We start from the raw sequence: 23,803 nt of genomic DNA, 5'->3' as shown, positions 1-23,803 counted from the left end.
GATGTAGGATATAACATATAGCACTTGAATACATCTATATTTCTGTTGCTTTTTGCAACCAAAACATTTCAACTGAAGCTTTTAAATGCTAAAATAGCATGTTTATTGTACTTCCTGTCTGGAGGGGGGAAAAAAAGATTTTGGCAAGCTGTTGATTCTGAGGACGATAAACTTGCAACACAGTGGTATCCCGTTATAACTCAGTGCTAACGAAGGCCAAGAGGGAGAGTTGTGATCTCTTGCCATCGATTTTCATCATCAGCGTGGGAGGAACCCTTATCTGCAGACAGTATGGGACACGACAGGAAGCATCCCCCGAGCAGACTCATCCAGTGCAACACAGTGTTTCAGCCCACATGATTTGCAACTACTTGCATTAGGCCGCACGATCATCTGCAAAGCTAGACTACACAGTTTTCCATTATTATTCATTACATGTCATTAGAAGCACCCACTTGAATTTCCTTTTTTTTCTTCTTTTTGCACTTCATTTGCCTTCCACACTTTAACAAGAACTTAGTGGTTCAAATCAAATGAGTGTTATATTTTTTTTATGTTATTTTCTTTTTGTGTTTGCATGGATTTTTTTACATCCTCCAAAATTCCCCAACTTAAACAAAAAAAACCCTTTATGTACAGAAGTCCCGAGATGTTCTCAAAGACAGCGCAGAAACGAAACTGAAGAGAACGTTAAGGATGGAACAATCGAGCAAGGTCATGAATATACCTCAGGTGCTGCCTGTTTTCTTTTTTTTTTTTTTTAAAAAAGAAAAAAAGGGACCGTGGACTAAAGGTGTTTGTCCACTCACTCCATCACAACTTCTCAAAAACTGGCAGCACACATGGAGAACACATTACAGTGTAAAAAGATATGGCATTGAGAATGAGAGAAGAAAATAAGAACATACTGATGTGAACAGGCAGCGTGATGCCCGTGACGCCTCACATCTTTACAGTCCGAGGGAGGGAGGAGAGAGAAAAAAAAAAGAAAAAGTATAAAATCCATGTTCTGCATCACTGACGTCAAATGTCCCAGTCTTTGCCCTCCAGGTTGAAGGGAGGGGGGTCGTTTCCGCAGTGCGTGTATGTGTGTGTGTGGCATCTCATTCGTCCCCCAGCCTGAAACCTTGACCCCAGGCGTGGCGTCCACCACCTCCCCCTCCCCCTCCCCCTCCCCCACCCCCACCCTGTTCCTGGGGCACTGGTCTTCTGCTGGGTGGAGCTCCAAAGCCAGACACCCCACCTCGTCTGTTGGGGAAGTAGCGGTACCTGCAGAAAAAAAACAAAGCAACAAAATGTAATAGGAGAACATTTATTTGTAGTAAGACATATGTATATAGTCACGTGATGGACATACGTGGACAAGTTAACTCCTAAAAGAGACCTATGGCTTCATGTCCCTAATTGATAAAACATATCAATTGAACTCTTCCAGTAGGAGACTTACTATTGTCTCAGAGTTAACTTCCCCAGGTATGTCACTAACCGACATTCTTGGATTACACCACTAGGCATTACACGCGCAGTTGCCACGACACCCAGGATAAAGCTGTACAGTGCTTCAGGTGTGGCCGCACCATTATTTTATTTATCCGCAATTTGACCAATCTAGTGTAGTTATCAGTTTTGGCATACGGTACTTGCCAAATATCGCCATTTTTTAAACATCTCTCATTACATTGATTCTGAAGTTTCTCTACATCAGTTGGAGTAGTTTAGATTAAATAACTTTGATTCAACCCATTCAACTGAAAGTGCTTTTAGAGGGATTTCACTCTGGAAAAATCCTACTCCCCAGGAGAATGGCGCCACACTTGGCTTGTGACGGGGCGATGTTGGACTCACAGGATCTGTGGAGTGGAGAGAAGGGATCTGCCCCCGAGATCCATTGGATATTTGAACATCAGGAAGAAGTACAGATGGCCGACAAGATTCCCAATCAGCTCATTCACAACCCTAAAGACGAGAGAACAACCAGTGTTTCCACACGGTTATAAGATGCACATCTACATAGCTTTAATGAATGGAATGAGTTGTGTTTTTGAAGGTTAAATAAAGAAATGTCTGGGGTGGGGGTGGGGGTGGGCGTGCAAGGAAATGCAGATGAAGATGGTAAAGATAAATTGGAACACTTACGAGCCTCCGATGATGTAGTTGAAGCCCAAGATAACCCAGGGAAGATAACAAGCCTGAGAGGTAGGTAGAGAACATACAGCTCATGCAATGAATGCTGAAAACATTGATGACAATTCTGAAAAGGGGGATCTAATGATTGGGTAATACCTTGAATCTGGTGCCGAACCAAAAAGACACGATCATGTCTCTGTTGAGCTGGGCCCAAACATACAGGACTGACATGATCAGAGGGATCATCAGGAGCTGAAACACATCGAACACTTATGAGCCAAAAGCCAGGAGAAATTTGGTTTTTTTTAATCCATAAATTCACACGGCTTCTCATTGCTCCTTGTATTATGTTTAGGTCACACACAATACTTTCATGCATTTATTTACAATACTTGAGAAATGAATGTGTGGGGGGGCAGTACAGTTGCAAGCAAATGCAAAATCATTTTTAAAACATTTCCAACTGTGGCTACTAGTCACTTCCTCTTTACCCCCCAAAAAAGCCCCCCCCCCCCCCTTCACCAGTGATTCCTCATTCACAACTGGGCTCACACACCCACTTATTTAACGGAACATCTGACATGGTGTCTAACGGCAACAGAGTTGTACTACTTAGCATTGCCCACTTCAACCTTGGACAGATTTATGAGGCAGCGCTCTGCCAATGATCTGAGGCGGAAGTGGAAAACAGTCTCCTACAGCTGTCAAGCCATGCTGATGGAGGACTCTTTTGCAGAGCCTCTGTAAGTTGATACACTGCCCCATCTCTCATTTTCAAGAGAACAGAAAGCTATCATCTGACCACTTGAAGTACTCACCACTCTTCACTACGACTACAGTCTTTACATACATTGGAATGACAACTATAAACATGTTTAGTCATTATGGCTAAAGAGATTCAAGAGACACAATGTGGACTGTACACAAGTGGATTATGCGCTTAAGTGTTATAACCTACATTTGTACAACGTATACAGTGTTTTTCATACCTTTCATCAATTATCAGCATACAACATCTAGTATTACAACCATAATATGAACTTTGGACTCACCTGCATGTCCATCATTAAACCAGTGATCTGGACAAACTGTCAAGGCCAATTCACTTGGGACAGAGGCAACTGCCTATACATTCACTACAAGCTAACAAGAAATCCTTTAAGCTAGAAAGTTGTGGCACACAACAATGTTTACACACTAGATAGCTGTATACACAAACAGGATTTGAGATAACTAGAGAATCTGAAGAGTACTAAATCAATAGTCAATGTTATGGGAAATGACCACATGTAGCGCTGTTGTAGTTTGTTGAGTTGAGTTTTGTAAAAAGATACAACAATGCATAGCCAGTTGAACAGGAGCATGAACACATAGTCGGCAGGTCTTCCATCAAATACTCCTATATAGTGAGAACAATTACAACACTGTTACATAACTAGGTACACACACATACACATAATATAGGTCAAGGGAACACTTATATGCTCCTATGTAATTAGGCTTAACTATGCACATTAAGTTTAATGTATTTTTTTACAATAACTTAGCAAGTAACTAATGAGACTACAACATAAATGTAATGAATGTCACCGCAGTAGACTTTTTATTATTCCAGAAAACTGGAGCATACATGCCAGTGTCCAAGACCAATCTTATAATATCTGTAGACTGAATGTTATTCCTCTCTCTGTAAGTTACTTTGAATAAAAGTGTCTGCTAACACAATAAATGCAAATGGAAACAATTGAACATGCAGCAGCTATGTGTCTGTCATTTCTCACCTGTTTCAAGCCGCGTAGAGTACTGGTACAGGAAATACAGATTGACCAGGTAAAGGAACCCGGTTCCTGGGCCAACAGGGAAGTACAACGTGGACGTCAACGGCCTCCATAACTGCAGAGAGAGAGAGATAGATAGAGAGAGAGAGAGAGAGAAAGAGAATGAGAGAGAGAAGCATGAGTGCATTACTGATGACTCATCAGATCGATACTCGTTCTGTGTTTGCCTCTGGCTTCCTCGGTGGGCATCAGCACATGGACAGGGGCAGTGGCGTCGGCTACCCGCCCAATTACATTCTAAAAGGCTGGCACTGATGTGCACTTCAGGTTCCTGCTACTGTAATGTATGTTGTACACAGATTGAATTAAGTGGGAGGGGGCCAGAGGGGTAAATCGGTTTTGTAGCTCACAGGGAACCAGACACTCAGGCTATCTATTCTGATGGGGGCCATGATGCTCTGTGTGTGTGTGTGTGTATGTGTGTGTGTGCGCGTGTTTGGCCGTGGGGGGGTTGTTAAGTCTTGCTGCTGTCGCTTACTCTGTCAAAGAGGGTAGCCTAGCTTATCGTGTTGAAGAGTGTAGTCTTAGCCTGGCCAGCCTGGCCAGCCTGGCCACCCACCCCACCCTAGCCACCCACACCACCACCCACCCCACCCTACCACCACCGCTTCCCAGCCCCATTAGGAGGCCCCTCGCTGCCTGGCGCCACTGCTGGGGCTTTTATCGACAGGCTCCAAGAAAAATGGTGGCCTGGGTGGAGCCGTGGAGCCACCCTAGACGAGCAGCGCGAGAGCCGGGAAGGGGGGGGGGGGGGGGGGGGATTGGTGGCGGGGTGGAATGGGCAACTGCATCTGTGCCGCCGTCCATGTTTGCTTGCTAACTCCCTGGCATGCGAATCTGGGTCAGTAAACAACAGGCACTTTTTTCCCCCCTCCCTTCGACTCTCTCCATTGCTCCCTTCCTCCACTGCCATCAGAGATCCCCCGACTCACACTCACATCTCCCAATCGTTCTTTAATTTTTCCCACTTTTTGCCTCTTGCATTTCTTCTCTCCCTCTCCCTCCCTCACCATCATCTCTTTCGCAGTCCTCCTCTTATTCTTCACTGCCTTTTTGTCTCTTTTGTACCTCGCTCTCAGTTACCCTCTTGTTCCCACACCTAGCCCCCCCAACCCCCCCGGACTAGCGTGGACACCCTGAGCCAGCTGGCCACAGCTCTGTATTTGCTCAGCACCGGTCCTTTGAAGCGGGAGCATCAAACAACTGTGCGCTAGCGTAGCGTAGCGGCGGGGCCATCCCACACCCACTGCAGCACTAGCAGCCGCGGCGGCGGCACAACGCGGAACGCAGAACCCTGTCTGCCTGCCTGCCTCCACACAGAGGTGACCTTTGTGGGGACTGCAGCAGAGAGGAAAAGTGGGTTAAAGAAGAAGCAAAGAGCCGCTCCATGACGCTATGCGAGCGCGCGCATGTGTGTGTGTGTGTGTGTGTGTGTGTGTGTGTGTGTGCAACTGGAGGGGGTGGGGGCAGCAGGGACTCCTTTTTTGGCCGCATATCAACAGCTAGACGGTGGCCTTGCATGCCCAGCTATGCTCGACCAGGATCCAAGCAGCGCATACTTGGGCTGGGCTGCCCCTTTTTGTCATAAGAAAATTCTGCTACTGAAGGAGCAAATCCAAGACATATTTGTGGCTTAAATATCTTTATAGCTTAAGGCCCCTTTTCTAGCCCTCGTGTGAAATGAAGTCAGCCTCCTCGACGATTCAAATCCATTATTCATGCATCTGCTGTATTAATTATTGCCTTAAATTACACATATCAATTATTATTCTATTTCTTGAGAGCAATGACAAGACTTTAAAACAAAGCACTGCTGCTTGGCCCCACAGACACCGAACTGAACCAAGCAAGCGAGTAAAATTAGAATAAACGTTTCTTAATCAGATGAATGTTTAACAATTGTACAACTCTTACATCACCTATTGTGAATAGGACTTATCATCAATCCATTTCAACTCTGTTCAGTGTGCAGCTAACTAAGTGGAAAAATAAACACAGGGGCCATTTGCATGTGCTTGATTACAGAAAGTCTCCGTCATCCTGTGCAACACCCCCGCACAAACAGAGTGGCTGTTGGGAGGCCTGGGCTACATTGAAGTGCTTCACTTTACCCAGTGCCCGCTAAACACAAAACCAGGCCAGGCATGCCAGCTCTGGCATCAACACCAGCACTGAGGGAAACCTGTCTGGGAAGATAAGGTTCATTCATCAAGAAACTGGGCAGTGTATGGGTGGGTGTGTGTGTGTGTGTGTGTGTGTGAGGGGGTGGGGTGGGTACTGGCACTGGGCTGTTTGCTGGGACAAGGGACAAGAGCACTGGCTGAATCAGCACAGCAGGGTGGGCTAGGTCCAGAGGGGTGGGAAAGGGAGGTGCTAAACATCACCAAAGAGACCTCGGTCAGCCAAGACAAATGGGTCTCCTTGGTCATCTCATGAAGATCCACTCTGCTGAAAACAAGGACGACTGTCACAACTACATGGTTGTAGCCTACTGCTGCGTTTAATAGAACCCAACTAAACACTGAACCATTTTAACAAATGACTTGTAATCAAAAAGTTAATCTATTTTGCTGCAACAATTACAATTACACTGACTTCAGATGCATACTAAGATATACTAAGACTCAACATTTTCTATAGACTGAGAATGCTGAAATGACACCACCTTGTGGTAGGCACATGAAGTAAAGCAATGCCAATCAGGCTTCGTTATAGCCATGCCACCAACATTTGATAGAACTTTCAAATTGATGAAAAAGTTAATCAATTGTCCATGCCTACACCTAAGATCAGCTAAATACAGCTTTTTCAAACCATATTAGATACCTCCTGGAATTCATTTTTGTGTTGAAATGGGCATGCCTGTGACTTATAATTCCTTGTCACAGAATACTTTCATGTGAGGTCTGGCTATTTGTTGCCTTGATTTTGGCTTCACTTATTTACAGTCAAATCAATGACAAAAAAAGAGAGAAACGTTTGAGCATTGTTATCATAGAAGGGTTAGCCATTGATGAGCTAAACAATTACAGTCCTAGGGTTGTTCAGATGAGATCTAACTATAGAAGCTCTCGTAGTAAGGAGAAGAATGATAGACAAACGAGACCCGCTCCATAACCCCAGAGCCCCATTAGAGCAGATTGATGATTTTGGTCAACTTAACAGTACTGAGATGACCCAGGGTGTCTGCCCAGTGATGTGGCATGAGTAATCTGCTATGCACTAATGACCTAATATGCAAACAACTAGACAAACCCCGTTTCCATGTTTGATTAAAATAGCATGTTTTGGTGTGTCCTTTTTTTTTGTTTTTGTTTTTTGTCTTTTTTAGTTTTGTCTGTGTTTCACATTACTTAAGTTTGATTTGGGAAGGGGAGGGGGGAGGGGGGGTGGGACTGTATTGTGTATTCTCAGCACTTTTGGCTGTCCGCTATGTAATTCTCCTACTTCTTTTCTGTGAGGACTATTGTACTCTTGTCTTGCATTGAAATTTCCACAAATAAATCATATATATAAAAAAAATAGCATTTCAGCAACACCTGGTATGTATTTAGACATAGCACATGTAGGCTACCAGAGGGAGTATAAAGCATTTTAGATATAACGGCGATACAGCATCAGTGTTTGTATGCAGTGTCATCCTACCTTTCGATTTCAAAGGGTTGCTTTCAAGATCGTATGGGGACAAACAGCAGGTCTTGTAATATACTACTGACAGTAACTAAAACTGTTATGGAGGAGAGTGTCTAGTAACTGAGGAGTGTTAATGTTTAAAAATAACAACAACAAAAAACATTACTGGATTGATCCCGGAAGTACAGCCTCACCTGCTTACTACAAGTGTTGCCATTGGTTGCACACAAGAAACGGGGAATTCATTCGCCCGTTGCACAAGCCGAGGCCTACAAGGTTTTGCTAATGGCTAATCTCTGACTTCGCTAGCACAAGAAGCCGTATATCGGGCATAAAAGCTGCTGTGCGCTTACCTGGAATTTGTGAAAGAAGTCTTTAGGCCATAAAACAAGATACATAGGACTGATTAATCCAAGTTTTCCGATTAATGGCACCGCAATTGACCCAGCAAACCAGTACCGGGTGATAGGCGGAATGCTTTTGAACCAGTCCCCAATATCTGACATTTTGGCACAGAATTGAGCCTTAAATATCCTTTCTCCAGGTCGCAAGGCAGTCCGTCCGGTGTTTTTCAGCACAAATACAAACGTAGAGTTGTCCCTCTTCTTGTGAAATCGCGATTACAGTGCTGTAATGCTGTTTATTCAAAGCGCACACTCCTGTAGTTTAGTTTACATGACGTGGCTGCGCAAGAGTAGTGCTACAACCTAGCACTTCCTGTCTGATTTGCGTACATACGCCAAGACCTTTTTGAAATCTATCAAGCCACCTGTCGTCCTAACGATATTCGCTCAAACGCAATGCCATGTGGTGTGTTCCGTTTTGTTTATCCTAAATTGCATTTGACTATTTTCTTTAAGATAGTTTCCAAAATCCACCTGTTCCCTGAGGGGGCAATACAATGGAAAATGTATAAAATGTGGTTCCTGTAGAAAATCCAAGCAATTGACATATCAAAAGATTCAAATTACAGCTAGTGAGCAAATATTTTTTTCAAATACATATTGATGGGTGGATTTTTAATTCATTTGTCAACGTAAATAAACGTATAAACTTCATTACCCATAAGCACTTGAAGTGTTTACATCTGTAGCTTGAGCAAGCAAGGGGCTGGCAACGAACATTCTCAGAATTGTAACAGTTGTCTAGAGCCCTCCCTACAACCTGCCTTTTTGACACTGTATTTTACAGTCTCGTGTGTTTCGCTGTTATGGGCAACTTACATGTTTTGATAAACCTCTAAGTTATCTCCAGCAGAGTGTAGGGATACATTTAGCAAACAAGTGTATATTTCAAACTTCGCGCTGAAGTTACCGCTCTGTCTGCGCGAGCTAACAACATCAGCTAGCAACCATGCTATCTAGCTAGTTAGCAAGAGTTTTCTGACCAAATTAGCTTGTAAAATATCTGTTGCAAGTCAGTTGAGAAATGCAGACTACCGACGTTGGCTCTAAAGTAGATGGTAAAGTATGGTATCGAAAGCCAAACCCATCAGTAAGCAACGGGTAAGTAAGCACCACTAATTGCACTTCAAAATCATGTGTAACATTACATTGATTGTCCAACTTTCCGCACACATTAACGTTGAAGAAGTTTCATCCCTAGAGTAAGTAAAGGAAAAGTTGTCAATCATGCATCCGTTACCTCTTCTTTTCGTCTTTTATAGTGTTATCGTCAGTGTAGTTCGCACTGATGCTCATCAAAGCAAGAAAGTGCGATTTCTTCAAGTGGCATATGACACAACAGGGGACTCGTTTCTTGCTGGCGACCACCACGGAAATATCTATGTATTTGACATAAGTAGAAACAGGTAAGTTTCACCTTGGTTTTGTATTGAAAAATAACAGTCAAGAAAAAGTCATTTGTGAACCATAGCAAACTGAAATTGTCTGAATATATGCACTGTACTGAATTCATCATTGTCTTATAGATTCAAACTGGTCCAGAAAACTGGACAGGCATGCACAGCTCTTGCATTCAGTTTGCACAGAACTACAGAGTTCCTAGTTGCCCTGGCAGACTACTCAATAAAATGCTTTGACAAAGGTAGATATATCCAATGACACAAGCTTATGTTGCGTACACTATTCATGTAACAACAATTCTAATTTCACTCAGATGAATCCAATAGATTTGTTAGCAGATTAAGGTTGATTTTTTGATCTCATGGCAGAAGACATATCCCCCCCCCCCCCCCCTATCCCCTATCCTCTATCCCCTTCTCCCCTGTCAGATACCAAACAGCTGGTGAGCTGGATGCGAGGTCATGAGGGGGCCGTGTCCTTCATATCCGTGCACAGCTCTGGGCGATATGCCATCACCACGTCCTCAGACACCGCGCAGCTTTGGGACCTGGACACCTTCCAGAGGAAGAGGAAGCTCAACATTCGCCAGTCTGTGGGCATCCAAAGGGTGCGAACTTCACTGTGGTCATTAAATGGAATGAAATCTGCTTAGACTAACCAAGCACAAACAAATAGAAACCGTCAGAAAATCTGTCAATTTTTGATGTTGCATAGCCCTGTTAAATGTAGATCAAGAGCTGCACGATTGGAGTAAGATACGCAATTGTGATTTGCAATATGATTTTTTTGTATTGCCATATGCAATATGATATTTAGAGTGTCAATTCATTGATTCAGTTCAGTATTCCAAATGTCTCTTTAAGTGGTGCCAATTCTGATTAGTGAGCATTCCGAGGGCATGATAACCACAGCTTGACTGAAGCTCACCAATCACAGGTGCCGTGTTTCTCACGCACTAGACATGCTCATCAGATAGATAGGCTTTATTGATTCCCAAGGGGAAATTCAAGAATTCCGAAATGGCACAGTCAAGGAGGATGACATGAATTTTAGCATCTTAAATGTGGCAAAACTTAACTATGCATGATTACTTGTAGCATTTGCGATTAGATAATTACATTGGTTCATATTGCAAATTCGCAATTGTGATGGTGATACATTGTGCAGCCCTATGTAGAGCTCTCCTCTACAAAAATGTATATCAGTGATGCAAACAGATTTTGGCACATCATAATGTTGACATAATTTATAGCCATGTCTGTTTTGTTCTTTAGGTTTTCTTCTTACCACTAAGTAACACTATCCTCAGTTGCTTTAACGATGATTCCATTTTTGCCTGGGAGAGCGACACACTTTTCTGCAAATTCCAGCTATCAGTGCCTCAGGACGGACCGCAAATACATTACAAAGCTTTTGCTATAACAAGGTAACACTTTTACATTTAGAAACCTTTTGAATAAATGTGCATTTTGAGATGGCCATGGTAGGAGCTTGATACGGTGTCTGGTGAACCATTTCTGTGTAGACTTGGCCATATGTTTAGGGTCATTATCTTGCTGAAAGACCCAGTGACGATCCATCTTCAGCTTTCGGGCAGGGGCCATCAGATTTTGATTTAAAATGTCCTGGTATTTCAAAGCATTCATGATGCCATACACCCTAACAAGGTTCCCAGGCCCTTTGGAAGAGAAACAGGCCCACAGCATCACCGATCCTCCCCCATACTTCACAGTGGGCATGAGGTGCTGTTCTGCATACTCATCTTTTTGTTACGCCAGACCCACGTAGAGTGTTTGTTGCCAAAAAGCTCTAACTTTGTCTCGTCTGACTAAAGCACACGGTCCCAGTTGAAGGCCCAGTACCACTCCAGACGTTTGTGCTTATGATTTTGAGTGAGAAAGGTTTTTTTCCCTGCATGCCTCCCAACAACTTGTTGGCATGTAGATAGCGCCTGATGTTTTTTTTGGAGACTTTGTGACCCCAAGATGCAACCATTTGATGCAATTCTGTAACAGTGAGTTTTGGAGATTTTTTTATTTCTCTTACCATCCTCCTCACTGTGCGTGGTGGCAAAATAAACTTGCGTCCTCTTCCAGGCTTGTTTACCACTGTTCCAGTTGTTTTAAGCTTCTTAACTATTCCTCTGACGATAGATATGGGCAGGTGTGCGAGTGGCTATTTTCTTATAGCCATTGCCTTACTTGTGAAGGTCGACACACATCTGCCTTACTTGAACAGTGTGTTCCTTTGTCTTTCCCATGTTGAAGAGAAATGGCCTCTGTGTCACGTCATATTGATAGCCCAGGGAAACAGGATGTTAAGAATTACTAATTAAATGTTCCTACATAATCTGATTGACTTTTTAAACTACTGTAGAAATGACAGAAATGACAGAAATACTTTAATTACATTTATTTGCTAGGAATTGTTAGGGGTGCCAATAATTGTGGAACAGGTGATTTTATGAAGAACAATTATTTCTTTATGTGGGATTTTTTTCCTTCTAAATAAATGCACTTGTATTAAAGGTTGGATTTTACGCTTTTTTTCATAGTGGTCCTATATTATTTGGAAAAAAAAATAATTTATTAGAAGCTAAAAAACACATCTTAACCAGGGGTGCCAATAATTGTGGAGGGCGCTGTAGTGTAAAATAAAAAAAAGTGTGTTGAATGTTTGCTCTGTGGTGGTGGAGTGCATGGCAATGCTTTTTAGGGTGATGAAGCATTTGGAAATCTCTCTAGAGAACCTTTTCTCGCTATGCGTCAGCAGTAGTACATCCAGTGTTGTGTTTCACAGGGATGGGAAGACTCTGGCCGCTGGGGGGCGCTCTAACCTCCTCCACCTGTGGTGCCTGGAGAGCAGGCAGCTCATGCGCGTGGTCCAGATGCCGCCCAAGGTTCGGACCGTGCGCCACCTGGAGTTCCTACCCGACAGCTTTGATGGCGGATCCAGCCAGGTATCACTCCACTATTTCATTATAAAACACATCAGAATAAGAGTCGCTGGAAAAGAATAATAGATTCAAAAGGATGCCAGTTTGCCAGTCTAATGCACATGAAGGAATGGATATAAACGCTGACATGGATTAAATTGTACATGACAGTTCAAAAGCAAGCAGCTACTAGATTCTGAAAAAAAACGTTAACCGACAAAACCAGGTCTGACCCCATGGCTGCCTGACTAAAACGTAACTTATTCAACTCATTCACAGAGCATTCTTCCTCTGTCATGTTCTAGGTCCTAGGAGTGCTTAGCCAAGATGGTATCATGCGCTTCATCAACATCCAGACCTTTAAGCAGCTCTTTGAGATCGGCTCCATTGATAACACCATAACCGCGGTGACCCTCTGCCCAAAGGGACGTCACGTAGTGGCAGTGATGGACACTGGTGCTCTTAACATCTACAGCGTCCAGGGTCTTACACAAGAGGTCAACAAGGTAGCTCTGCAGTTGAATACCACTGATTTTCAAGAATGTGTGCAGGGATATCTTTTGTTTCTTTGTGGGTCTTGCCATTTCTATTGTTATTCGAAGCCTTTGTCTGAATTATGTTCACAATGTGTTTAGCTTCCAAAAAAGCTTAATTAGCTGAATCATATGCTCAAAAATGGTTATATTGTGTGATTAGCATTTTTTTGTGGAAAATGATGATTAGAAAGTGGCCCTCCACACTACAACTGACACTGCTTGTCTCCAGCCCCCGCAGCCACTGGTGAAGGTGATCTCTCAGGACTCCACAGCAGACGGCTCTGGTATGCTGGTGAAGGTGCGGTCAGGGGCGGTGCAGAGACCCAAAACCTCCGGGCGCCGTGTCCCAGTCAAAGTGCTTCGGCCTTCGGCGGTCATCGCCGGAGAGGAGAAAGAGGCGAGTCCTGCACTAGTCCACTAACCTGTCGATCATTAATTACCACAATATCACAGTCATCATCAGTATAATGATAAAGGAATAATGATGTGGCATAAGCATAATTTGGGATTGTTTGATATTACAGCCCGTCTTGACTGCAAAGAAATAATGTTGCTGGCTTGATAATGTGTTTGTTGTAAAACATTTTGTAATGTATTGCAGAATGATTTACCTGGCGGATTGAACAAGAAGCGACTTCTTGCCTTACTGAAAACTTTTGGGGAATACCCAGCCAAATACAGGTACAACCTGGAAAACATATTTTAGGATACCACACTCTTCCTACCACAGCTTTTGAAAACGTGGCACCATTGTTTCATGTTTCAGTTAGAGTAAAGACTCCTCCATGGCCATGCTGTTCTCTAAACTGAATTCTCTTCCCACCTGGCAGGATGTTTGTTTGGCGCTCTCTGCTGCAACTCCCTGAGAACCACGCTGCGTTCAACAGCCTGGTGGAGAAAGGTCTCCACCCTGCGTTCCTGACTCTCCAGGAACGCTACCCCATCAAAAGCCAGAAGCTACAGCGGGGCCTGCAGAGGTACATGAAGCTCTCAGATCTGAGAATTCCAGCATGTGTTGCTACACTTAGAAGCAAGAAAGTTTATGTTGTCTTGTTTTATTGAAGCGGGGTTGGATGAGAAACACCCCCTCTCATATAGCCAGTTTCGTAGTGCCGTCCCTCTTCTGTTTGGTTAAAACGTTTGGGTAAAACATTGATAAGAGACAAGACCGCAAACTCCCTCCATCCCTCTCTCCCTTTCCCTCTCCTTTCTACTCTCTCGCTCTCTCCTTCTCACTCCCTCTTTCTCTGTCTCCCTCCCTCCCTCCCTTGTGCTCTCCAACTCTCAGGCTCCTGTCTTTGCTTGCTCACTGGTCGGCCATCTTTGGAGAGGCAGACTACCTCCCCCTGGTGGCCTTTCCATTTGTGAAACTCTTCCAGAACAATCCGCTCATCTGTTTTGAAGTGGTGGCCACTGTCATTGGTACGTAAAAGAAATGGCTGTTTACACTGCTGTTGTGTTGCTGTCTTTGCCAAAACAACCGTAATGAAGTTGTGTTGTCGTGCTGCATCCTCTTGGGAACAGTGAGTTGGTCACCATTTATTCCACAGACGCATTTCGGCGTTCTGCCTTCCTGACATACTGAGGAAGGCCGAACGCCGAAACGCGTCTGTGGAATAAATTGTGATTATTTATGCATAGTGCAGCCTTTTTTTCCTGTTTTTCCAATTGTAGCTTATAATTTGGTCAGCACTCTAAAAATATTCTGACTCTTGAGTGAAGCCTGCTGCATCCCCTTATGAACAGTGAGCTGGTGCCAGCACTGGTTTGAGTACTACCCCAACCCGCCGCTGAATGTGCTGAGCATGGTGGAGAACGTGCTGGCCCACCATGACCGGGAGCTGCTGCAGCACCTGGTCGACTGCCGCATCACCTCACAGGTGAGGAACGGACTACCACTGGCATGAGCTGACTTTTTTGAAGGGATTTTTTTTTCACTGCAAATTATTTGATTCTTTTAAGTATATATTTTGGGGCTTTTATGCCTTTAATCAGATAGGATAGTAGAGAGAGACCAGATAAGTGAGTGGGAGAGAGAGTTGGGGTGGGATCCGGAAAGGACCACCTTTTTTTCGCAGTGTTTGCCTTTATTGTGATAGAACAGTGAAGCGGGTGGGAGAAAGTGGGGTAGGATCAAATCGAGACGGACTCGAGCCCGGGGTCCATACAGTGCTGCAGCCAGTTGTGCCCCCCCAGCTGACATTATATGGATCCCCTTGTAAACACATAGACATTCTACACACATGTAGATTTCCGAAATATATAATTTGAAGTGATCTTACCTGACAGATGGTGTGGTGTTTAGCATGTGTTCAACCACATCAATCATGTGTGAGGGTTTAGAGCTGTCATCAGGGAGCGGTGCTTAAGGGCCATTCACACCAAGAACGATAACTATAAATAAATATCACTGTCATTAATATGAATGACAACGTTACCACATAAACTATAACGATAACGACATGAAGACCGATATCATTGTTGATCACTTTCAGAGCGATTTTGAGAACGATAAAAAGCTAACAGCCAATCAGAACCCGTAATATTCTAGCCATCACATTTAATAACACGAGGAGAGAATTTCCTTATAGTTGGCCAGTGTGGGCGCTTTTATCGTTATGGTTATAGTTATCATTATCGTTATCGTTCTTGGTGTGAATGCTGCTTTATACCGCAGACCTAACCTGTGCTCTGTGCTTTGTCCATCTGATTCCCTTGTCGTCCAGCTGTACGCGTGGCCTCTCCTGGAAACGCTCTTCTCCGAGGTGCTCACCAGGGACGAGTGGCTCCGGCTGTTCGACAACGTCTTCTCCAACCACCCGGCCTTCCTGCTGGTGGCCGTGGTAGCGTACGTCACCTGCTGCCGAGCCCAGCTGCTGATGCTCACCTTCAGGGAGGACTTTGAGGTAGCCGCACTCCGGATGGCTTTTCAAGCTCTGTTTACATTTACAGTAATGAATGCAGAGGGTGATTTGGCACAAAACAAGTGGCAGATCATAAGGCGCTTAGGTATATACAGTATACTGTTTTTACACTGCACACAAAAGGAGAATGCTAACACAAGTTTACTGAAGATGTTGTAAGTGGTTTTATGGTGCAATTTGTGTGTATTTAGTAGTTCAGCTGTAGGCCCTTATGACATATTTTTGGGAAAATGTGAAGGAAAAAACAACTACTGTACACTCCTGGTACATGTTGTCTGTTTTGAGAATTTCTTTACAATGCAATGTAATATTGAGACTCTGATTTGTAGATTGGGGTTTGTGTCATGTAGACCCTCCACTCAGTAACCTTTTGCAACAACCTTTTCAATCTTATGCCCTCCCTTTCCAATGGACGCAGTACTTCTTCCACCATCGCAACAACTTCGACATCGGCGCCATGATCAAGGAGACGTATCGGCTGATGAGCGCCACGCCGGCGGACATCCACCCGCGCTCCACGCTGAGCGACTTTGAGCCGCTGCTCCGCGGGCAGTACCCCGTCTTCAACCAGTACCCCACCTTCATCGTGGAGTACCAGTCGCAGGAGCGCGAGCGCATTCGCCAGCAGGAGGCGCAATACCTGCGGGAGAGGTGCCTCCACAACCACAACCACAACCACAACCACAACCAAATCACACTGAGTAGTACATGTAGGACTGGGTAGGGCCTGGATAGGTTGAGCGAGGTAGGGTACACATGGTAGAATAGGTAGGGCAGGGGCTGACAGACCCACCATTTCTGGCACAGCACATAATGGAAATATCCATAATGGAATGGTAAAAATGAGTGTGTGTTATGGTTATTTTCAAGTTGTTGCTCCATCAAGAATGTCCAAAGATTCTGGGAGGCTATACAGGCATTAACTTTGAGAGTTAATTATATCATATTTCCTTAGTTGTTGTTTTGAAGTTTTGTGTCTACCATGTCCGTGCTTGCCTGGTGGACTTAAGGATGAACTAGTTTGTTTGTTTATCTCTATGTGTGTGTGTGTGTGTGGGCGAGCAAAGGCAGGCGCTGCAGGAGCTGCGGTCGGAGGCGGTGCGCCAGCAGGCGGAGGACGAGGCGTGGCACACGCAGCAGGAGCTGCTCCAGCAGGCCGAGCACCAGCGCAGGCACATCCTGCAGCAGGAGGAGGCCAAGCTGGCCGAGCAGAGGACCAAGTGAGGGCAAAGCACACGCACTCACGCCACACTACACTACACTACACACACACACACACACACACACACACACACACACGCACTACACATACACACAACCGGATGCACACACACTCACACACATACATGCATACACACTAGACATAGACAACCAGATGCGCACACACACACACACACACATATACACTACACACTACACATACACACTACAACCAGATGCACACACACTCACACACATATACACTACACACTACAACCAGATGCACACACACTCACACACATATACACTACACACTACACACACACACTACAACCAGATGCACACACACTCGCGCCACACTACACACACGCACTACACGTACACACTACACATACACAATCAGATGCACACACACTCACACACATGCATACACACGCACACAAATATATGTATATGTACCGTACACACACACCCCACACACACACACACACACTGCAGTATACACAACACACTATTTTTAGAGAACTTTGCGGAAAAGCTCAAACCATCACATTACAAAAGCCCCCCATCATAGAAAGCAGTGCACCTCACTCACAGTTCTCACTGACTCTGATATTTAATTTTTGGTGGAAATAAGTGTCTTGCACTTATTTCATTTGAGGGCGTGACTGGCTTGGGAGAGTTGGTTACAAAGTAGATACAGTAAAAAGCAGGGGATTTTCCTTTGGTTACTTATTGGAAATCAGGGGACTTTTCTCTCGTTTAATCAAATCGTGATTACATTGCAGCGGCGGCACTGTTCCCGTCATGGCAGTGAGAATAAAAAATGACTGTCTAGGGGTTAGCATTAATGACCACTCGTGCTTCACCCTCACCACCACAACCCTTCAAAGCAATCCCTGCATACTTTAATGGGTTCTTCCTGGGTCCATGCCACAAAGCGTCATGAAGGGCTGGTTAGTGTTTGCATAAATCTGTGGAAATAAAGAGACTGACTGGCAGACAAATAAACAAACAAACAAACAAATCGCTCCAAAAATATAGAGAATAGGTACCCCACACAATGTAATTGGAAAAGTATGGAAATTGAAGTGGAAGTTTTGACGAAGCCTCAAAAGTATTGCTCATAGTAATACATACACCAAAATGTTGACAACGTGCACAGTCAAGTCAACAAAACTTTCAACAAAAAGGCAAAAAAAAGAGTCTCAGAAAAAGAAAACAGTTTGGAGAAAATCTGGAAAAGGTTTTCTTTTGGAAGACGAGGACCTTGCCGCATATCACATTCTCCCTAGTACTTTGAAGCATGTGGTCATGTCTTGCCCACAAAGTAATCTCCAGTTCTGCGCCCACTTATTTGAATACCCTCATACAGGCATATACCACCTCCCGACAGTTGCTCTCCTCCAATGCTGGAATATACTACCAGTTCCTACTAGAACAGGAACGTCCCTCTCAAAAGCATCCTGAAGAAGACCCAACTCTGCAGAGAGTACCTCCTCTCTTAGCACTGCTATCAATTGGACATGCTTAATCTAGCACTAAGCAGGACCTTCTTCTCTATCCGTCTTCTCTATCCTAACTTCTTCCTGACTCCTCTTCTTCCCTTGACAATACTTCACTCAATCTGTCATTCTAGGGCTGTGCAATTAATCGAATGAATCGATTAATCGTGATTATGACTTCCAACAATTATGAAAATAGCATAATCGAAATACCGTAATTTCCTGACTATTAGCCGCGGCTTATACATTGATTTTGCAACATTTCTTCAGCTATGAGGTTAATACAGGGGGGCAGTTAATATGGTGTTAATATGGTTTTCTTTCTTTTAACTTGCATAAAACACTTTCCTACGGCTTATATACAATGCGGCTTATATGCGGGAAATTACTGTGTAATGATTATTTTGCCAAAATCACTGAGTAATCACCTTTAATAATCGTGATAATGATTTTTACCATAATCAAGCAGCCCTATGTCATTCTATTCTATGGGAGTAGTAGTTATTGCTGTACTAACATGTCCCATCTACCTCAGGCTTGCGGCCATGAAGCGCGAGCTGAAGCTGAAGGAGCTGCAGCTGGTGGAGGCCACGCGCCGGAGGTTCCTGCACCACCAGCAGGACCAGCGCCGCGTGCAGCTGCACAGGCTGGATGACGAGATCCAGAGGAAGGTCAGACACCAGAGCTGAACGATCTGGGGGGAAATATTAGAATTGGGATTATTCTGACACATATCGGGATTTGATGTGCGATACGATTTTTGAAAGTCTAGGCAAGCTTCAGTTAAATATTCACTACCCAATACATTTAAAACTTACAGACAGTACTTCTACTTATGCTTGCATTTATTGTGGTTCATCCACGGAACTGCTGCCTATGGTGCTTTTAAAGGTACATGTTCATCGTGTTGCCACTGGAAGTAACAAAATACTCCCAAATAATCAATCATTGCTCCACAATTAATTGCAACCTTAATGCAACTTTTGATCGCATTATAATTGTGAGTCAGTAGTATCTGACACCCACAGTCAGTGGTCCTGAACTCTCCACCATAGCTCCATCAGGGGCCCTGTAGCAGCACCGTAGCTCAGTCTGTGTTCGCACAGTTGACGTAGTCTGGCTAATACAATAGCAGTATTGGTTACTCCGTTGTTTGGGGCAAAATAAAACTTTCACAGGAAAGTTGTGTAAGACAGGGACTTCACAGAGTACTTAGAAATAGGAAGCTATAGATTATTTGCTGTTTATACCACTGCTTGGTCAAATGTCCTATTGTGATGCGCTATTTGGAACGTGCATTATTTTTCGATAATACGCACGGCTATGAAGTAGTTAGTTTTTTTTGGGCTTATGACACTTGAATATTAATTCGCCAATGTGAATGTAACGGTAAAAACAGAAACGTTGTATCTAAGACAGCGGCAATATAAACGAAAATTATAGTAGCAGTGGTATAAGCAGGATAATCAACTCCGCGCCGTGCTTTTCTAGGAAAATAATGCACTTTTCGAAGTGCGAGAAGTGCCTGCGGCGTCGGGACCTTATTACCACTTCGAATGTGCATTATTTTCCTAGAAACGCACGGCGCGTCGTTGATTATCCCTTACGTATGTGTGTGTGTGTGTGTGTGTGTGTGTGATTGTCCTCCTGGGGTCTGTATTGTGACCAGATGGCTCTAAGAGATCAGGAGACTGCAGCTGCGGTGCAGGACATCGAAGTGAGACAGATGGAGTTGGACGCCAAGAGACGACTCTTTGAACAGGTGAAGAAAAATGACCAGTGACGCATGAAGTAATGGTTGTGTTATCATCACAAATTGAACATTCTTCTAAACCTCTGTGTGTATTTGGGAGGGGGCACCATTTATACATTTATGTCCACCTGATTGCTCATATCTGCAAGAACCTGATACATCAGTGTCATTGAGATCCCTCTGTGTCCATAGCAACTAGCGAAGGAACAAGAGCGGGTGAACCAGGAGGTGGAGGCAAAGCTCGGTGCCCGCAGACATCGGGCGGAGCTCGAGGAAACAGCATTTCGCGATATGCTCCAGACAGACCAAGACCTGACCCAAGACACCAAAAGGGTACACCTCATACATGAGTATAGTCATTCACAGTAAAGCCACCTTTTAAACATGCTGGTCAATTACTGTTCAAGAGACAGTGTGCAACAAAAGTGTGTTTTGTAAGCATCTAGTACTGGTGTCCTCAAATCCTTAAAGGAATTGTTATGGTATATGGTTATATGAGGGAGATAAAAACACTGTGATTCCAACTAGTTGTGCTGGACAATCCAATTATGTTTTCCATGTTGGGCTACCTTGCAAACGTTTCATAGCACAACATTGCCAACTACAACACCAAAAGACTTGATTTAGCATGCTAGCAAGCTTCTTATCAGCTCCAACTGAATAGTGGTGGGTTTTTTTGTATTTTCTTTTTTTTTCTTACCAAAATGTTTTACTGCCGTTTTAATGAAACTAAAAGGTCACAGAGCAGGTTTCCTCAAGGTATTGCTCTCTTTACACTCTTCTGTGATGGTGGAGTCCGAGATGGTCTGTCAGTCCGTTCCATCGAGGTGCAGTTGGCATGTTTGTTTGCCTTGCATGGATGTTTCGATGGCAGAGCATCAGGGAGCTTGTTCTGTGGTGGTCCTCAGGTGCTGGAGGAGTCTGTGGCTGAGGAGGGCCAGCTTGGAGCAGATCACGAGTGGCAGGCCGAGGTTCTGAAGCGTCTGGAGCAGGCCGACGCTGACCAGAAGAGGCGGCAGCAGCTACTGACCCAGATGACCCAAGAGACGCATGCCAAAGAGGAGGAGCTCGTCCAACTCGTAGCGGAGGGCAGGAAGGTCAGACAAGGTCGAGGGTCAAGGGTCGAGGGACATATGAAAGTGGTTTGGTAGCAAGCTGCTCATTTGGGAACTCCTTCGGAGAATCAGCTGCTCTCATCTGGATGACCAGGTTTCCCTAAATGTCATGGTTTTGGGTTTCCATGTCCATGGAGTGAAGATGAAAAGTTTACTTTACATTACGCAACATGAAATCAAGAAGTGAGAAACAAATTTGAATGTATAACAAATAAATGTATTTATTGTTATTTCTACCAATAACCGTAAAGGGCCGCATTTCCCAGACTCATTAAGAAGCTCTTAAGTGCTAAGAACTTCTTAGGAGTGCTCTAAGAACGCTGCTAAGAAGTTCTTAGCACTTAAGAGCTTCTTAACAAATCTGGGAAACGCGACCCTGGTCTGATTCGTCATAAGACACGTCATGCGTACCAGACTAACAATTAAAATCTATTTACTCTGAAGTGACTGAACATTTAGTCTTCACACTGTGGTCATGGAAAACCAAAAACATGATATGTAGAGAAACCTGGTCAACCAGATGCCACCAGCTTCTGAGCTCTTCCTGCCTGAATATTACCTGGGACATTGGAGATACACACACACACACACACACACACACACACACACACATACACATACATACATATGGCTAATTAAATACAGAATTGCCAAAATACATAAAATATAATAACATATTATAAAGCATCAAAGACGAGCATCAGTATCCAGAACTCTATAATGACACTTGTATAAACATTATTTTAGAGCACGGATCGAGATCTTCAGACCTCACCGTTGTGACATTTGCCTGCTTTTCTGAGCGTCTGTGTTTTTTGTGTCTTATTCTGTGGTGACAGTGGGAGGAGGTGGTGTCCCGACAAGCCCAGCTGGAGGAGGAGAGGAGGGAGAGGAAGAAGAGGCATCATCAGCAGGTGGCTACCATGGTGGAGGCCTCGCCAGGAGATGAGCTCTCCCAGGAATCCCTGAAATCTCAGTGTCAGGGCGAGACGTATGGTAAGTCCTGTCACATCACTGTTTCTTTTCCCAATGGTACACAAAGTTTTGCACTTTCCAGAGTGCAGAACCAAACTCGGTCGGACTGAACTGAGACACACATTTGGCACAGCCTGGTGTTTGTTTGTTTTGTGGCATTACTGGCACACTTCACCTTGTCCCTGGAGGGAGCACTGGAATCTTTTCATTTCAGCTTAAGCTAATTGATAAGGTCACAGCTGCAGAGGCCATACATATTATGGCTCACATTAGCCACTTTCTCATTATAGATCATCAAAGGGAGCAGGACCTCACATCTCCCTTCCCAACAAGAGACCGAGGACACCAGTCCCATTCACCCCCCACACAGCCCAATGGCATTCCGGTCTGCCTGAACAACCAGTCCCCTTCAGAAAGCTCTACCACCTGTGAGTATGACCATACCCCAAAAGACCAGCCTTTAGCTTTTCCTTTCACCCAAGTTAAATACACCCATCTATATCTTTCATTTCTTGGGAGGACAGCGTAAATGAGGAGGGATTGGATTAGGGCTGCAACAATTCATTGACCAATATATTCTTAAAAAATACCTACAAATTCTCTGATTGCAATTTCTTCAACCTGAATGTTGTCTTCTTCACGTACTCCTCTATGACAGTAACGGAATGTTTGGCAGGGTTTAGCTTTGAGAGGCAATAATCAATATTTTTTTTCACCATTTCATGATATTTTGTTGATCAAACAACTCATCGATTAATAAAAAAAATTAACCGACTGAATAGAAAACAATCAACAGACCAATCGATTATAAAAAAAAAATTGTTAGTTGCAGCTCTGGAATTGAACAAGCTGGTATCGCCACACATGCACATCATGTGAGCCCTGTGAATCATGACTTAAATCACTAATATGTGAGGTGCCGGTGTGACTTTGCAGTCTCCCTGGACCGTGGCCGAACAGAGCTGGACTGTAAGGAGCGCGAGCTGATGAAGGAGGTCAGGGAGCTTCGGCAGAAACTGGCCCGTGCCAAAGTAGGCGACGGCAGCACGTACTCCAGTAGCGCCGTCTCCCAGTGACTAGAGAAACAGGTCTTCAAGGCCCCTGCCCAACCTCGCTAATCCCCAAGTTCCTCTGTGAAAAGAGGCCATTCCTACAGCATTCCATCAACAAATGAAGCAGCATTCATAAAACGTCCATACAGCATTCCATCTTAAAAAAAATTAAGCATCGTCAGTTTTACATGTGGCAACTACACAGATTTGCACTCCTTAATGTCACATCTGAATATTGCCTTGGGAATTTTGGAAAGACCACAGGTTTTGTTGTGCCCAAATTGCTTTTGCTTTTGCTTTTTTAATTTATTTGAGAGTAACTTGATGTAGATTCTTGTTGAATTGTAAATAAAGTTTTCTAGCCATTGGTTTTTAATTTCTTATGTCTACTGTGTGTTTTGTGCT

At 44.1% G+C, this 23,803-nt stretch overlaps 2 protein-coding genes across 2 annotated transcripts; one reads left to right on the top strand and one right to left on the bottom strand.

Moving 5' to 3' along the window:
- Positions 1 to 79: 79 nt before the first annotated feature.
- On the bottom strand, positions 80 to 8,303 carry derl1 (derlin 1). Its single transcript, XM_062538948.1, has 8 exons — positions 7,952 to 8,303; positions 3,909 to 4,020; positions 3,462 to 3,526; positions 3,180 to 3,206; positions 2,284 to 2,379; positions 2,137 to 2,189; positions 1,846 to 1,956; positions 80 to 1,269 (listed from the first exon to the last, which is right to left on the bottom strand). The coding sequence occupies exons 1-8, from the start codon at positions 8,102 to 8,104 to the stop codon at positions 1,104 to 1,106; spliced, it is 783 nt and encodes a 260-aa protein (XP_062394932.1). The 5' UTR covers positions 8,105 to 8,303; the 3' UTR covers positions 80 to 1,103.
- Positions 8,304 to 8,716: 413 nt separating this feature from the next.
- On the top strand, positions 8,717 to 23,778 carry tbc1d31 (TBC1 domain family, member 31). Its single transcript, XM_062538938.1, has 22 exons — positions 8,717 to 9,103; positions 9,265 to 9,408; positions 9,529 to 9,644; positions 9,832 to 10,010; positions 10,678 to 10,829; positions 12,203 to 12,362; positions 12,644 to 12,844; positions 13,104 to 13,271; positions 13,476 to 13,555; positions 13,705 to 13,851; positions 14,163 to 14,296; positions 14,621 to 14,754; positions 15,601 to 15,780; positions 16,217 to 16,449; positions 16,866 to 17,018; positions 19,039 to 19,174; positions 20,173 to 20,265; positions 20,449 to 20,589; positions 21,165 to 21,353; positions 22,211 to 22,367; positions 22,637 to 22,774; positions 23,283 to 23,778. Exons 1-22 carry the CDS (start codon positions 9,027 to 9,029, stop codon positions 23,420 to 23,422), a joined length of 3,252 nt encoding a protein of 1,083 aa, XP_062394922.1. The 5' UTR covers positions 8,717 to 9,026; the 3' UTR covers positions 23,423 to 23,778.
- The last annotated feature ends 25 nt before the right edge of the window (positions 23,779 to 23,803 follow it).

This window comes from Sardina pilchardus, chromosome 6 (assembly GCF_963854185.1).
Source record: "Sardina pilchardus chromosome 6, fSarPil1.1, whole genome shotgun sequence".
In the NCBI taxonomy this organism is placed as follows: Eukaryota; Metazoa; Chordata; class Actinopteri; order Clupeiformes; family Clupeidae; genus Sardina; species Sardina pilchardus.
The sequence above is the reverse complement of the archived record's forward strand: the minus strand, read 5'-3'. Positions and strand labels throughout refer to the sequence as shown.